At 39.3% G+C, this 18,088-nt stretch overlaps 1 protein-coding gene across 1 annotated transcript; it reads left to right on the top strand.

Moving 5' to 3' along the window:
• Positions 1 to 1,446: 1,446 nt before the first annotated feature.
• On the top strand, positions 1,447 to 17,610 carry LOC148360197 (nuclear factor 7, brain-like). The gene is made up of 6 exons (XM_088343643.1): positions 1,447 to 2,134; positions 4,331 to 4,426; positions 11,248 to 11,481; positions 12,369 to 12,391; positions 12,709 to 12,824; positions 15,707 to 17,610. Exons 1-6 carry the CDS (start codon positions 1,622 to 1,624, stop codon positions 16,276 to 16,278), a joined length of 1,554 nt encoding a protein of 517 aa, XP_088199769.1. The 5' UTR covers positions 1,447 to 1,621; the 3' UTR covers positions 16,279 to 17,610.
• Positions 17,611 to 18,088: the final 478 nt, after the last annotated feature.

Raw genomic sequence — 18,088 nt, 5'->3', positions numbered from 1 at the left:
GAATGAACAATAAATGTTTGGTGGGTTTCTAAGGGATCTCATTTTTTTGTAAAAGTGGCAGGTGTCGATGAAAAACGTTTAAATGATGTCCCTATTTTCTTTAGGGACTTTGATTAAAATAAAATATTGAATATTATCAATATAAATGACTATCCAAAATGGGATCTGGTTACTATGGGCAATTGAGCACCAGGAATGTTCGTCACTAATGGGTCAAAAGGAAATTACGCAGCTCTAAGCTAACTATTTGTACAAAGGACCCAAAAATATACATTTTTATGTTTGTATTGACACGTCACATATGACAAAAGAATGACTGTGTTTTGTACATTTGTCTATGGTTGGAAAAAATAAACATTTCGGTTCATCATGTTAAAAAACGTTTTGTCAATTGTTATTAAACGGTTTAAATAAAGTTCCTTAAGTTTCAATTGTGATTAAATCACTGTCACTTTTTGAAGAGGAGCCATAAATGCGGGTGCTCTAAGTGTGTGTATAGTAGTAATGCAGAGAATCTTCCCCCTGCCACAGTCAAAGGTGAAGTGTTCCCCACGCCGCCCGACACAGTTCTTCGATCATGAAATCAAAACTTTCTGTGTGGAGTTTGCATGTTCTCCCCATGCTTGCGTGGGTTTTCATCCGGAAACTCCAGTTTCCTCCCACGTTCCAAAAACATGCATGTCAGGTGAATTGGCTAGACCAAATTTTCCCTAGGTGCGAATGAGTGAGTGAATGGTTGTCCGTTTGCAACCGGTTCAGGGTGTCCCCTGCCCACTGCCCGGCGATAGCTGGGATGGGCTCCAGCACCCCCACGACCCTACTGAGGATAAGCGGTGCAGATAATGGATGAATGGATGTACAATATACAGGGTTGAGTAGGGTTACTTTAACTGGATTACTTTCAATTACTTTTGGATTACTCCAATACCAAATATGCTAATAAAAGACAAAATAAACTAAATATGAATAAAATTGCTAAATTTTATGCAGGCTTGGGGAGAAACGGAAAACATGGAACGGCAAAAATGATGTTTGGATTTATTTTCATTTTGTTTCTGTCGCATTTTATGGTAGTTTTGCCAGAGATCAAAGCCAGGAGAGAAAGCTTACAACGTGTTGTGAGTCATCATTTTATTCATATTTAGTTTCTTTTGTCTTTTATTAGCATATTTGGTATTGGAGTACTCCAAAAGTATTTGAAAGTAATCAAGTTAAAGTAACCCTACCCAACCCTGAGTCAATACAACATGTTAAACTACATAAATAAACACGTTTGAAAAAAATATGGTGTAAGGTTATTTTGTAAGGGCATGGAGCCCTGGAGCTTGACAGGTATGTTATTGTAATTGTTTTTTTTTTAATTTTGGGGGGAAATTTCGTGCCTCCCCTAAGTACCCGCCTTGTCTGTACTTAATACCGCCAGAGCCAAGATGAATTGAATATGAGACCCCTCTTTTAAATGAACCCACCTCCAAACTTGCTGCTGCACGCCTTCCTTTCTGAAGTTTAGTTCCGGGGAAAACAGCTGAGAACACGCCCTTTCTCTGTCTATCACTCGTTCGTCTATTCTAGCAGAGCCAAAATTTCCTGCGAGGATTATGAAGGAGCAAACAAGTGGAGCATGTCGGACGCCATTGAAGAACTTCAGTCGGAACTGACCTGCCCGGTGTGCCTGGAGATCTTCCGGGATCCGGTCATCCTGGACTGCGGCCACCATTTCTGCCAGCTTTGCATCGTCCAGTGCTGGGAGGCCAAGGCGGACGAGGCCGCCCACACTTGCCCCAAGTGCCGCAAAAACTGCAGCGGCAAACTCCGTCCCAACTCGCTCCTCTGCAACGTGGTGGACAGCGTGAGGAGAGCGCGGGTGATGGAGGTCCCCACGGCCACGACGCCCATTTTGGATTTACCCGAGGAGACGGAGGAGCGTGAACCGGGCTCCAGCATGAGTAGCGTGGCGTCCTCCGTGGGTCACTGGCCGCGTCTGTTCGGGGTGGACATGTGCGAGGAACACGAAGAGAAGTTAAAACTTTATTGTGAGGACGACCAGTTGCCCATTTGTTTGGTGTGTGGAATGTCCCGGGACCACAAGACGCATAATGTCATTCCTATCAACGAGGCCTTTGAGAACTACAAGGTGAGTTAGCTAGGGAGGAGTTTTTCAAACTACGGTTTGTGGGTGAGTTGAAGGCAGGTGACTATTAGCTAGCGGCCCTAGGTATTTACTTAAAATTAACTGAAATTTAGGGCCAAAAAGAAAACCAAAAAATACCAACATGTAATTCCAATTAAGGCCTTCGAAAAGTACTAACTGAGTTAAGATACCTAGCTAGAAAGGAGTTTTTCAAACTACGGTTTGTGGGAGATTTGAGGGCAGGTGACTATTAGCTAGCAGCCCTAGGTATTAACTTAAAATTAACTAAAATTTAGAGCCAAAAAGAAAACCAAAAAATACTAACATGTAATTCCAATTAAGGCCTTCGAAAAGTACTAACTGAGTTAAGATACCTAGCTAGAAAGGAGTTTTTCAAACCATGGTTTGTGGGAGATTTGAGGGCAGGTGACTATTAGCTAGCGGCCCTTGGTACTTAATCAGGGTTGGGTAGGGTTACTTTAACTGGATTACTTTATACCAAATATGCTAATAAAAGACAAAAGAAACTCAATATGAATAAAATGATGACTCACAACACGTGGTAAGCTTTCTCTCCTGGCTTTGATCTCCGGCAAAACTAACATAAAATGCGACAGAAACAAAATGAAAGTACATCCAAACAGCTTGCCAACATCATTTTTGCCTTTCCATGTATTCCGTTACTCCCCAAGCCTGCACAAAATTTAGTCATTTGATTCATATTTAGTTTCTTTTGTCTTTATATGCTAATAAAAGTAATCTAAAAGTAATTGAAAGTAATCCAGTTAAAGTAACCCTACCCAACCCTGTACTTAATTAAAATTAACTGAAATTTGGGGCTGAAAATAAAACTGTAAAAAAAAAAACATTTTATTCCTATTAAAGCCTTCGAAAACTATAAACTGAGTTAAGATAGCTAGCTAGAACAGTGTTTTTCAATCTACGGTTTGTGGGTAATTTGAGGGCAGGTGACCATTAGCTAACGGTCTTTGGTATTTACTTAAAATTAACTGAAATTTAACCCTCGGTATCCCAGATCAACGCATTAAAATAAAAATAATAGTGTACAGTAAGTACTACTTATGTGTTATATACATGAATATTGTTAGGTGACATAAATAAGCATGTAAACGAAATATACAGTATAGGTGTGAAGGGACTGATCTGGTAAGGTAGAGTAGCAGGTGGATGCGAGGGGAGGAGAAGCGTGCGAGGCCGGAATAAAAAATGAAACTTATTTTGAAATGTTCACTATCCAGGATGGTCAATTGCCTCCACAATCCTAATAATTGTCCTGATCATTGGTTGGTTACATCCATGCGAGGGTAGTGAGTTGTGTGCCACCTTCATATTTCTTGATCATTTCCATGGTTATCATCTTCTTGCTTTAGCTGCGAGTCTTGGGCCCCATATTTAAACAAACGACAAGTTTGTTACACAAAGAAGGAGAAAATGAGGATCGTGGGAAGGAGTTTAGCCAATCGCACATTGGCATCTTCACGATGTCGTGACACAAACCAATAGCAGAGCAGCGTTTTCGAAATTTTATAGTTGAATAGACACTGAAAATGGGGAGAGACGACGTCAATGAAGTTAGAGCTTGCAATGAGAACAAGACTGTACAAAATCAAACCTGTTTGAGTAACAGTCAAAATAACAACATGGCTTCCTAAGCAAGCCTTGCAGGTGTTATATTATCAAAATAGAACAAAATTCTTTACTGGAAGGACACAGAAAGAAAACAAATGTCTGGATCAACACCAAGAAAATACACAGTTGTTTTTTTTCATTATCTGCTTCCATTTATACGTTCAATGACCTGTAAAAAAGAGGTTATTAGTATTATTAGATAACATAAAAATAACTAAAGATATAATTAGTCTTCTGTCATGACAAACTGTTTAAACGGGCGCATGGTTGGAATTCTTGCGAGCGAGCAGCCGAACCAGTTTGCAGGCCGCGAGCCATCAAAGTGTTTTGCAGAAATTCAACAGTTCAGCGTGATGTTTTGCAGCTCCCCTCTGATAAAAACGGTGTTTTTCCCCTCCAAAGTGGAGCTGAATGAGCACTTTTGTTTGCGCTTCAAGAGTCATCTGAGTGCCATTTAGACCCACGCTTTGTCCTACCAGGAAGTGAGTGCGGGCTCATCCCCGAAACTAGCCTATTTCAGCAAAATCTTGTTTTTTTTCCCCTCTGCAGGACAAACTCTCCGTGGCTTTGGAGAGAGTCGAGCGGCAGTCTGAAGATGCTTCGCGTTTCCAAAAAGACACAAACGAAAAAATACTTCTCATTAAGGTATGAAGGGGCCTCCAACATCCAGAAGTGGGATTTATTAAAAATAGGCGTTCGAGAAAGTAATAGCATACTCTACTTCAGGGGTCTCCAACCTTTTTCAACGTAGAGCTATTTTTTCTTACTAATTAGCGCAAAGGGCACCGGGTTTAACATGAATTTCTAAAATAGGACGTTAGCTCGATGGCTTGCTAAGTAGCTAAAAAGATAGCTAGAAAGATAAACAGGTAAAACGCTCCAAGTGAGCTAGATAGCTAGCTAAAACAGTGCATAGTTGGATAGTAAGCTAAAAACAAAGCTAGCCATCTAGAAAGAAGGACAAAATTTAGTTTGATACCTAGCAAGAAATGTAAAACGTTAGCGAGATAGCATGCAATAAAAGTAAAAAAAGCTAGCTACGTAGCTTGCTAAATAGCTAAAATGATTGATAGTTAGCTAAAAAGTCAACTAGCTATTTTTTTCATTACAAAATAGCACAAAGGGTACCAGGTTTAACATGAATTTCTAAAATAGGACGTTAGCTATATGGCTTGCTGAAGAGCTAAAAAGATAAACAGGTGAAACGCTCCAAGTGAGCTAGATAGCTAGCTAAAAGAGTACATAGTCGGATAGTAAGCTAAAAACAAAGCTAGCCATCTAGAAAGAAGGCCAAAATTTAGTTTGATACCTAACAAGAAATGTAAAATGTTAGCGTGATAGTGTGCAATAAAAGTAAAAAAGCTAGCAACGTAGCTTGCTAAATAGCTAAAATAATTGATAGTTAGCTAAAAAGGTAACCAGCTATATTTCATTACTAAATAGCACAAAGGGTATCGGGTTTAACTTGAATTTCTAAAATAATACGTTAGCTCGATGGTTTGCTGAATAGCTAAAAAGATAGCTTGATAGTTGGCTAGAAAGATAAACAGGTAAAACACTCCAAGTGAGCTTGATAGCTAACTAAAAGAGTACATAGATAGTAAGCTAAAAACAAAGCTAGCTAGCTAGAAAGGTCAAAATTTAGTTTGATACCTAACAAGAAATAAAATGTTAGCGAGATAGCATGCAATAAAAGTAAAAAAGCTAGCTACATAGCTTGCTAAATAGCTAAAATGCTTAATAATTATCTAAAAAGGTAGCCAGTTAGCTAGTTAAAATAAACTACTTTTTTTTTGCCCATTTGCTTTTTAATACCCATACATTGGAATTTAGTTTGTTGTATTTCCTGTGAAATGAATCAATAAAAAGTTAAATACATTTGTTTATAACACAAATTCTTATTCTAGTCTCTTAATAGCTTAGAAATAATGATTAAACTTGAATACATTTTTTTTTGTGTTCATGGAGCCCATGAACTAGAATTTATTTATTTGAATTTCTATAATAACTTATCATGTTATTATTTTGTTGTTACTGTGTTATTACCAGGTTAATTATTAAAAAATAGGGTTAAAAAGACTCAGTCAACCAATAAAAACATATTTTTACTAGAAAATCACAATGACAGAGCACTGGTGAGCTATTTTTTTGTCCTTAGAGGGTACTCTGGTGCCCGCGGGCACCACGTTGGAGACCCCTGTTCTACTTGTTAAGATGATTCTAAGCATTCATGTCCCTTGTGTGAGTAGATAACAAGGCTTCTAGAGAAGTAGTAACACAACTTGGTCGTTTCTCCTCTCGAACTCATAAGTCAAAAAAAAAAAGATTTTAAGCAAATATATTCCTCATTAGAATATATATTTTTATTTTCTGAAGAACATGGTCGTGTCTCCGGCAGCGCAGTGGTTCGCGCGTATGCGGCACAGTTCTGAGGTCATGGGAGCGAACCTCCTGTGTGGGGTTTGCATGTTCTTGCATGTCAGGTTAATTAGCCGGTCCAAATTGTACCTAGGTGTGAATGAGCGAGCGGATTGCCTGTCCCTGTGTGCCCTGCGACTGGCTGGCAACCAGTTCAGGGTGTCCCCTGCCCACTCCACTGCCCCGAGATAGCTGGTATGAGCTCCAGCACCCCCGCGACCCTACTGAGGATAAGCGGTGCAGATAATGGATGAATGGATGGATGGACATTTTGACCACAGATTATTGCAAACCACAGACTATTATGACACCGCCTCCTGATCTAAAACTTACATGAGGGCAAGGAAAAACTCAAAAACCTCAACATGAGGAAAATGAAGGAACCTTGAGAAAAGACCGCACATGTGGTCATCCCCCTTCCAGGATGACCAGGCTGCAATGGATGTTGTAATAACAATTAATACACAGATATGGTCAACAGGAATTAGAGGTCATTCATAAGCTATAGAATAGAAGTGTGTTTTAAGCCTAGATTTAAACAGTTCTACTGAGGTTGCAGATCGAATCTCAGGGGGCAGAGCATACCACAGACCGGAGACCCAAACTTGAAATCAAATCTGAAAGATATGAGAGAGCAAATCCATGCATGATTTGGTATGATACCAACAGAACCTCAAAATCACATCTTAAGCTAACAGGGAGCCAATGCAAATTAGCTAAAATGGGGGTCATGTGATCAAGCTTTCTTGTCTTAGATAAAAGCCTCGCTGCAGCAGTTTGTACCAGCTGAAGGACTTCGGGAGACCGGAGAGTAGTACCTTTGGGACTCCTTGTGATTAACGGCTATACAAATCAAATAAACAAACAATAATTGGTTGGATGAAGTATGCTAATTATTTGAGAGAGTGTTTTTTGTTTACTATTTTTGCTAAAATCATCAAAATTAAAACAATAAAAGGCTTGAACTACTTCAGTCGTGTGTAATGAATGCAAAATACATAGAAGTCTAGTCTTTAGCAATACATTATCACAATATGCTAATAGTTTGAGAAGGACCTGTATTTATCATGACATAGCTAGCAATGTTCCCTCTAATTTTCTTTACGGGTCTGAGCGTTCGCACAAAGTCGGTGAGCAACCCTTGAAACAACAGTGAGCAACCATAATCCCAAGTGTGGCAAGATAATTCATGATCAAACATGTCCAAAACTTGACATCAAGTTACATTTTGCTGAGTTTCCGGCAATGCAAATTTGTTTTTCTCTTTTGAATGAATTGACTCATGTACTATTGCAAAGGTTGTACGGCCTACAAACGTCGTTTGTTCTTACAATTCTTACACAAGATATCCATTTCTTTTTTTCCCTGATATATTTTGTCGCATAATATTAACATTTTTGGGGGCTCTTTTAGTCGGTTGTAAGATACAGAACTGTACTTAGTCAGATTTTTCATGGAAGTACAATGTTGGCAACAAGATTCACTTGATACAATTGGAAATTATTTGTAAGCAACACAAACTTTTTCTTCTTTTTTCTGTTTTTTTTTCTTCTTTTTTTAAAAATTCCTTTAAAAAAAAGTCTCATTGTGTTTATTTTTTCCGAGCTGTTACTTTTTTCTTTTTGTTCTCCTATTACTTTTTTCCTACGTTTCTTTTTTTTTTTGGCTTTTTTCAAAATTTTTCCTTTTTTTCTCTTCCTTTTGTTTCTTTTTTTCCCAGCTTTTCACTACTTTTTCATTTTGGTATTTTTTTCTTTTTTGTTCTGTTCCCCCATTCTTTTAAGTCATTTTGTGTATAGTTTTACATAATATTTGGTCATGTTGGGATTAAAGAATCAAAAACAACCCGAAGAGCTGTTTAGGACTCGAAAGAGCCGGTTCCTTTTAGTGAGCCGAGCCAAAGAAGCCGGTTCTCGACAAACTCTACTAACTTCGTTCGACATTGACTTCAAAATACCGCATTTAGGACACAACGTCAGGGGAACCTGTGTATTTTTACCTTTATGCACTGTAACTTTGACTTAAGTCGCTTCTTAATTAGTATAATCATTTTTGTGCAGTTTAGAGGGAACACTGATAGCTAGTAATGTGTACAGCTAAGATAATGCTACTTGATAAGAATTAGCGGCATGCATGACATGAAGTGTTGAGGAACCTCTTTAATGTTTTGTGAAGTTATCATTTCTTGGTATCCGTCTTGAGAAGCAGGATTTTATCATTTATGGTCTGGAAACAAGTCATTGTGCGTCCTTCATTCCAAACAGTTTCTTCATTTCGATTTAACAAGAGCGCCCTTGCAAAATTCGAGCTTGTATGCGGAACATAAACACGTCGAGTCATGTTTGTCTTTCTCACACGGGAGCTCATACTTGGAATTGTTCGCCACACCGACTTTATTTAGCTAGCGTGTGAAACCGAGATATGACATTTGAGTGCTTTGAACAGATAAGTCCGGTATCGTCTCTCAAAGCTTAACAGATTCTTCAAAAAACACACATGTAACCTATTTATGGTCGCCTTGTTTTGGGTGTGACCTAGTTCGAATATACATTTAACCATTCTCCCTTCTGTTTTGACCCACATTTACCCATTCTCACTGCCATTTCCGTCCGTGTGAGAAAGGATGTGAGTAAACAACAGCGAGGGGAAGTTTGCCAACCGGCCTCTTCCTGTCTTTAGCTTTCTTTTGAGTGGTTTGTGGCCGATTTGGGTAAAAAGTAGGCTTAGCTAGAAGTTGATTTGTTTTTCGGGGTAACATTTTGACACTTAAAAAGAAAAATAAGTCGAATTAACCAACAATTGTGCATGCTCTCCCAGTTAGAATTGAAGCATTATGGGTAGAAGTTAACCATGAGAGGCTAAATGAGAAAACATATCTCCTGGGTTTTTGTATCATCTAGCAACCCTGAGTTGTGAAAGAATACTTGATCATTGAAATAAAACGCCATTGATTCAAATTATAAGGAAAAAACATGATTTTAGGGTTAGAAATGTCTAATTATGTGATATAACTTAAAGAAGCTGCCATCTTCCGACTACGGAAGCCCGGAGGACCATTTTCGCAAAACAAGCTGGTCACCGGTAGCGCTTTAGCACTTAATGACCACTTTCCACTCACAGTTGAACCAAAGTCCTGTGTTTCAGGCATCTTCTGCTTTTTTTCCCTATTGTTTCTTTTTGAGCCACTCAGGTTAGACACTTGGCTAGCCGCTATTGTTACTCTTTGCACCTTTTGCTCCATTCTTCAGTGTCACTTGCATTCCACAGCTGGTCATTCAAGCGATTTTTTTCAGAGTTCTGTGTTTCAGGCATCTTTGACCTGTTTTTTTTCCACAGTTTCCTTCTTGAGCTATTTATTTCAGCCACTTGGCTGCAGGCTATGGCTCGCTACTAGCTACTTTTGTTATTGTAGATTGTTACTCTTTGCACCTTTTGCTTCATTCTTCAGTGTCACTCGCCTTCCGCAGCTGGTCATGCATGCCAACTTTGCAGAGTTCCGTGATTTTGGCATCCGTGACTGGTTTCTTTCCACCGTTTCCTTCTTTAGCCACTCCCGTGAGCTACTTGGCTGAACGCTATGGCTCACAACTAGCCACTATTGTTAGCTGGTACAGCTTCATCCTTTCGCATCACTCGCCTTCCACAGCTGGTCATGTGTGCCAACTTTGAGTTCCGTGATTTAGGCGCTTTTGACTAGTTTTTTTCCCTCCACCGTTTCCTTCTTTAGCCACTCCTGTTAGCTACTTGACTGAAGGCTATGCCTCGCAACTAGCTACTATTGTTATTGTATATTCTCCAGGTTTGACCTTTAGTGGCAGTCGCCTTCCACAGCTGGTCATGCATGCCAACTTTGCAGAGTTCCGTGAATCAGGCACGTTTGACTTGTTTTTCCCCACTGTTTCCATCTTTAGCCACCATTGTTAGCTACTTGACTAAAGGCTATGGCTCACAACTAGCTACTATTGTTAGCTGGTCCAACTTCATCCTTCAGTTGCAGTCGCCTTTCACAGCTGGTCATGCATGCCAACTTTTGCAGAGTTCCATGACTCAGGCACCTTTGACTTGTTTTTTTTCCCACTGTTTCCATCTTTAGCCACCATTGTTAGCTACTTGACTAAAGGCTATGGCTCACAACTAGCTACTATTGTTAGCTGGTCCAGCTTCATCATTTAGTGGCAGTTGCCTTTCACAGCTGGTCATGCATGCCGACTTTGCAGAGTTCTGTGATTCAGGCACCTTTGACTTGTTTTTTACCCACAGTTTCCTTCTTTGGCCATTCCTGTTGGCTACTTGGCTGGAGGCTATTGCTGACAACTAGCTTCTATTGTTAGCTGCTCCAGCTTCACACTTTAGTGGCAGTTGCCTTCCACAGCTGGCCATGCATGCCAACTTTGCAGAATTCTGTGATTTTGGCATCTGTGACTGTTTTTTTCCACTGTTTCCTTCTTTAGCCACTCCTGTTAGCTACTTGACTGAAGGCTATGGATCACAACTAGCTACTATTGTTAGCTGGTCCAGCTTCATCCTTTAGTGGCAGTTGCCTTTAACAGCTGGTCATGCATGCCGACGTTGCAGAGTTCTGTGATTCAGGCACCTTTGACTTGTTTTTTTTACCCACAGCTTCCTTCTTTGGTCACTCCTGTTAGCTACTTGGCTGGAGGCTATGGCTCACAACTAGCTATTATTGTGAGTTGGTCCAGCTTCATCCTTTTGTGTCACTTGCCTTTCAAAGCTGGTAATGCATGCCAACTTTGCAGAATTCCGTGATTCAGGCATCTGTGACTGGTTTCTTTCCACTGTTTCCTTCTTTAGTCACTCATGTGAGTTACTTAGCTGCAGACTATGGCTCACAGCCAGCTGCTCCTTGTAAATAAAGCTTGCTTGGTCCTTCATTGTCACACGCCTGGGTTAGGAGTTAAGGTTAAGTAGGTTAGCCTTACATTTTGCTCAGTTGAACAAATGCAAGGCAGGACTAAATTGACTTCTTGACGTTTCAGACTTAATGGGGTCAAGTTTCGTTGATTTTTTTCCTTTTCTTTTTGGATCAGGAACGAGCAGGAGATCTGGAGGAGACGGTTACAGCCGAGTTTGGGCGTTTGAGAGAGTTCCTCCGAGAGGAGGAGGAGCGCATCAAGCAGAAACTGCAGAAGCAAAAGGAGGAGAAACTCACCCAACTGGAGGAGGCGCTGACGGAGGCCACGCAGCAAATGGGACGCCTGGAAAGCACTGCGGAGCGATTGCGACAAAAACTGATGGAGGAGGAGAACCCGGAGCAGCTCAAGGTCAGTCCGAAGACTGTTTTTCTCCTATGAATAAAGCAACAAAATATTGCTTATTTTGCTCATTAAAAAACAATTCTGCTATGTTTTCAATACTTTTTTAATAGTAAAATAAACTTGCTGCATTCAAGTAATATTACTGTTTAGTTTATTCAAACAGGATAAAAAAATGCATAATGAGGAAGAATAAATACAATAACATAAGTACAAAATCAACACAAAAGATTGCAAATTGTATCCAAAAAATTGTTCATCTATGAAATAATTAAGTAATAAAAATGCAAATTATTTGTTATTTTCCCCTTTTCCTTGTATATTTTCAGCTTCTTTTTTTTTAATACCTAAACACGTTTAAAAATTCTGATATTTATTTTAAATGGTAAAAGTAACAATAAAAGAAGTACAATAACAAAAAAGAAAGGCAAAGAAAACAAATTGTACAATAACACAGTGTAAATATTTTTCATACTCAAAAGGACTGAAAGTAAGTTTTTACCTATTAAAAATTGAGAAGGGATAGGATTGAATAATTTGTCCAATAAAATAAACAATTTAAGTATAGTTGGTTGGATCCCTTAACCACTGGGTTCATAGGGGCACCATTCCCTGTGGTGTCTTGGGCAAGTACAGCCTGGTGGCGCCCATCCCTCTTCTCATTTGGTCTCTCATAGCTAACATCTACTTCTGTTATTATTGGAAATGGAAGAGCATGCACAATTTCCGGTTGAAGTATATATTTTATTACTTGAATATTTTAGTGAAATAATGACAATATTTTTGAAGAATAAACATTATTTGAAACAAAGTACTCAAAGCATATTTTTTTTGCAATGCTTAAAAAACATGTGGGCGTTGAAATTACATTTTATTTTTATTTTATTTTTTTACAGGGGATAAAGGATTTCATTGGCGGGTGAGTACCATCATTGTAATTATGACTTAATGAAAAATGTGGAGTTGCCAACATTTCTGTGTGAAGAGCAAAATCAGAGTTACCGCTAGATGGCAGCATAACCAAGCCTTCCTGGACATTAGCCATCTCGAGGACAGATTGTCGGCAAGAGTCATAAAAATAGTTTTCTTTTAAATAAAACCAGTTTAATTAAATGTAATACATAGTTAATAAACGTATTACATTCTTAAATACAAAACATATTGTAAAAATTGTCAATGCAAGGTATTTTGTTTTAATTGAATCTTGTCACTCTTGTACTTCCATATACTATGCAGAGCTGAGAGCTTGTTCGAGCGCCCCCCGGAGGTCAGTGTGAGTCTCCAGTCGGGAGAGTTTGTGGGACCTTTGCAGTACAGAACATGGAGGAAAATGATAAACGTTTTTCAGCCTGGTAAGAATGCGCACACACAAACGGCATACAGTAGAACCCCTAGATAGGACATGAATCAGTTTTGAAGTGGGCATCGCGAGGTGAAATTGCTGTATGGCGGGGGATAGAAACCTATGCTAATCAAATAATGCATTCCAAACCCTGTTTTAAATTAAGATGTATTAAATACTAGTTATGGGTAAGATACGTGCTTATAATTAAGTAGCATCACGAGTAAACATGGAAAGGAAAAAGAAAAGTTGATTTACCTTTAATGTGACGTGCCTTGAGCTGGTACTTTGGAGTAGCAGGTGGATGCAAAGGGGTGGGGGATGGCAACGGCAGATTTTTGAGAATTGTCTTGCCCTTAGAACACTTAGTTGCTTCAATCGCCTCGTTTTGTTAATAATTTTCCCAATTGTTGATTGGTTATGCCCCTACAACTTAGCGAGGGTAAGGATGCGTGTGCCTTCTTCATCTTTCTTGATATTCGCAAGCTTTATTTCCATGGTTGTGCTTTAATAGCCTTATTGTAGACATGTTTATTGTTTGTAGTTGTTCACTGATCGCTGTAACCAGGGCGAAATTGTGACAGAGACCCTGGTTTTATTGGATTTCCCCGTGTAAACCACCACAATTATTAGTCATGTTAGATGTGTTGAAATTTCAATGAATTACCTGTAAACCTTTTCATTGCGCTATTAATGTTTTATTTGAAATTATAAAATATTCTGTTTCTTTTTGCATTATTAAAATGTTTTTACACCAATTTAAGATTTTACAGCAAATGTAAATTAGCTCCAAGTATCTGTTATTGGCCTCCTCTTAATACAGTACTTATAATCACTATCGTCTCTGAAAAATTGGTTGACCCTCAGTGAATAGTAATGGGACGAACTTTCTGCAACTGATAATGTAAGCTACATATTACCGGCATTTTTACACCTATGGACAGAAAGATTAGTCTAAAACAGTGTTTTTCAACCAGTGTGCCGTGAGACCTTGTCTAGTGTGCCGCTGGAATTTGCGCAATTTTATTTTCCCCAAAAATCAGGCCATTATTCAGTATTTTTGCTATCTTCAGACGAGGAACTGTAATAGTCATCCATAACAGTAGGTGGCAGTAGATTTTTATATACTTTTTATATACTAATTATGAAATGAAATGAAATGATCTGCATTTATATAGCGCTTTTCAAGTCAATGACTTCCCAAAGCGCTTTACATTGTGCTTCACATTTCCCAATAGCGGCCGTGCAGCCATGTAAGGCGCTAACCTGCTTATTGGGGGTATTGGGGGTTCAGTGTCTTACCCAAGGACACTTCGACATGTAACACGGACAAGCCGGGATTCGAACTGGGATCCCTTAATCCTAAAACGATCGCTCTACCTCCTGAGCTACTGCCGCTCATGAGGTAGCACGCTACATTTAATAACTTAAGTTGTTTAACAAAGCGGTTTAAGATTGCACTGTAAAAAAAATGAAAATATAAATAAAGCACATCACTCCTTTTTATTTTAAGTATTATTTTCTTCTTTTTTTGAACTAATTATCTGCTTTTGAGTTAGTACAGTGATATATACAAACATTTTCGACGCGCAGTGTGCCTCGTAACTTTTTTATAAATGAAAGTGTACCTTGGTTCAAAAAGGGTTAAAAAACACTGGTCTAAAATATATTTGTTGAGATCCACAAATATACAGGGATCAGAATTTTCCGCGGATCCGCGGATTTCCGCTGTTTTTGAACCCCAAAGGCATTCCGACTTTTTCACTTTTTCTCTTGCGTAGCAAACAAATTCAAAATCCGACTGTCTCACTCTTTCCTTTATTGCTCTGGCGCACCCTGGCGGCCGTTAGAAAAATTGGCCGCATTGTCGCACAAGCTGCAGGGACTGAACTGCATTTGAACTTATCTTGCAGTATTTACAAAAAAATCAGTTATGTGGGCAAATTATTTTAATCTTCTAAAAATGTTACTTAAATGATAAATATAAGCATGGTTTTGGACAAGTAAATTGCCTAAAACCCAGGTTTTATGGGGGGGGGCTCCGCCCTGGTTTATTCCTGGACGCTGGCTATTTCAGCTGAAAATGAAAATCTCCATTCTGATCCCTGTATATATTTGCGTTTTACTCCATCTATTGATCATACATCTTGATAAATAAATAAACAAACAAGATTAAAAATCGCACATGTTAATTGCAGATATATATGTGGATCTGCAAATTACATGATTCATATCATATTTCCCCTTCTAATGGTACCAGGGGGGGGGGAATCAAAAATTGGCCTTGAAAGTGCTTAAAACGTGCTTAAATTTGCAATGAACAAGGTGAGTTTTTGTAGGTTTTTAGACATGTACAAAAATTGTAGGTAATGTAGTATAAGCAGGGTTGGGTAGGGTTACTTTAACTTGATTACTTTCAATTACTTTTGGATTACTCCAATACCAAATATGCTAATAAAAGACAAAAGAAACTAAATGTGAATAAAAGAACTAAATTTTGTGCAGGTTTGGGGAGTAACGGAACACATGGAACGGCAAAAATGATGTTGACAAGCTGTTTGGATTGATTTTCATTTTGTTTCTGTCGCATTTATGTTAGTTTTGCCGGAGATCAAAGCCAGGAGAGAAAGCTTACTACGTGTTTTGAGTCATCATTTTATTCATATTTAGTTTCTTTTGTCTTTTATTAGCGTATTTGTTTTTGGAGTAATCCAAAAGTAATTGAAAGTAATCCAGTTAAAGTAACCCTACCCAACCCTGAGTATAAGTGGGGGTAAAATGCTGAAAAAACATTGTATATTACACCCTGAAGTGAAAACAAAGTGGGGGTCTACTGTATTCCGATTTTTTTTTTTTATCTTGGCGTAACAATAGACCTTGTGAATTTTCTAGCCGTGACTTCGGTGTCGCTGGACCCGGACACGGCTTACCCCTGCCTGTGGGTCTCCTTGTGCCGCACCAGCGTCCAGGTGGGCAAAATCCAACCCAACCTGCCCAACAACCCGGAACGCTTCACCCGCTACAACATCGTGCTGGGGTCCCAGGCTTTCTCCTCGGGCCGACACTACTGGGAAGTGGAGGTGGGCCCCAAAACGGCCTGGGGTCTGGGCGTGGCCCGGGCCTCGGTCAACAGGAAGGACGACATCAACTTGTGTCCCGAAGACGGGTTCTGGACTCTGGTCCTGAGGGACAACGGGGACGGGACTTGCGAGTACGAAGCCTGCACCGACACGGAGGAGGAGGACAGTTTGTTGTACCCAGAGAAACCCCCCAGGAGGGTTGGGGTCTATCTAGATTACGCCCGGGGGGAGGTTTCTTTTTACGACGCCGGGGACATGAGTCACCTGTTTACTTTCTACGATGCCAAATTCCGGGAGCCGGTTTATCCATATTTTAATCCCTGGCCTATTATTAACGGCTTCAATTGGGAGCCCCTCACTATTGTCACGCCGCGCTGGGGATAGATTTTTATATTCTGCTAAATTAAAAAGAAATATATTTTCTAACCTCCACTCCGTTAAGTAAAAGTGTTGCTTTGGCGCCATCTTGTGGCAACTGAAAACAATGACAGTACGTTATAACTGCCGTTAACACATACAATAACTATATTGTCCAATCTGTTACCAACAGGAGTTAAAGGTGCATACCTGTAAATATTTTCCCCATATTTCATGTTTTGTTTTGTTTTTTTAATCATTTCAAATTGTGTAATAACAATTTCATATGGGTTTCTTTTTGTAATATAAACATACTGCTTTGTTGAATAAGCAACACTAATTTTACTGCAAGTGGGGGAAAACCTCAGTAAGATGCTAGAATAGTTTGTGTTGTCTAGTTGGTAAATAAATGAACTTGTTTTTAGGGTTCGTATTGGTGCTTGCAATCCTTGAAAATGCTTGAATATTATTAAAGAGAGAGATAAACAAAGAATGAAAGAGAACGTAAAGAAATTAAGAGATAAAGTAAGATAAGGCAAAGATAATGAGAAAGGGAAAAAGAGATATCGAAAGACAATGAAGGAAATAAAGGAAGAAACATAACTAAAGAGAGGAGAGTGGAAAGAAATAGAAAGATAGAGATAAATAAAAAAGGAAAGATAAGTAAAGGAAAGCAAGCTAGTAAAAAGGAGGAAAGACAAAAAGTGGGAAAGAATGAAGTAGGGAAGGAAAAATAGAAAGAAGACAAAGAGAATGAGAAAACGCAAGATAAAGATGAAGAGACAGATAAAGAAAAAGACAAAAAAAAGTAAGAAAGTGCATTTTGTATTTCCTTGGGTTGTATCTGAGTGATTTTGAAATTGGTTTGATGGTCTGAACCCTGGGCAGCACGGTGGCGCAGTCGTTAGCGCGTGTGCGGCACAGTTCTGAGGTCATGAGTTAAACCTCCTGTGTGGAGTTTGCATGTTCTCCCCGTGCTTGCGTGGGTTTCCTCCAGACACCCCGGTTTCCTCCCACATTCCCAAAACATGCATGTCAAGTTAATTGGCCGGTTCAAATGGTCTATAAATGTGAATGAGCGAGTAAATTGTCCCTGTGTGCCCTGCGACTGACTGGCAACCAGTTCAGGGTGTCCCCTGCCCACTGCCTAAAGATGGCTGGGATGGGCTCCAGCACCCCCGCGACCCTACTGAGGATAAGAGGTGCAGATAATGGACCGATGGATGGGTCTGAAGCCTTTGAGTAATAAATATGCAAAAAAACACAGAATCCAGGAAAGGGGCAAATCAGTTTACACTGCACTGTATGACTTTGTTGTTTTCTTTGAGGAAAAGCAATAAAAATGGGAGAGTCATCAAACACCCCTTTGCGTGCCGCCTATTTTTAGAGATGAAAGGTGCACCTGTGTGCACACCATGCTCAGTGAAGCTCGCCGGATGAGATTACGCATGCAAGAGCATTTTCAGGCGACGCAAATGATCAGAGAGAGATTGAGTTTACAACCACACACACACACACAAACAAAACTAAAAAGAAAACAGCATTAAAGCATCTCCCGATTTGTGTCATGCAACTGCATGAAAAGCCGACCTTGTCAAATGGAAAATACAGTAATCCAATTTTGAGGACAACAGATTCTGTAATGAAAAGGGGATTTAGATAGAAACGAATGGAGAGGGCAAGGGGAAAAAAAATAAAGGAGCAGTGAGAAATTGTGTTGAAATATTCCTCAAATTTAGAAAGTTTGGAACATTTCATTGGAAATAATGGAATTAAAAATAAAAAAGAAACCTGGAAAGCTATCTTCCACTTTCGGCAAAAGCAAGTCAACAGCAGT

Source organism: Urocampus carinirostris, chromosome 9 (genome assembly GCF_059441175.1).
Source record: "Urocampus carinirostris isolate Australia breed hairy pipefish chromosome 9, RoL_Ucar_1.0, whole genome shotgun sequence".
Taxonomy (NCBI): Eukaryota; Metazoa; Chordata; class Actinopteri; order Syngnathiformes; family Syngnathidae; genus Urocampus; species Urocampus carinirostris.
The sequence above is the reverse complement of the archived record's forward strand: the minus strand, read 5'-3'. Positions and strand labels throughout refer to the sequence as shown.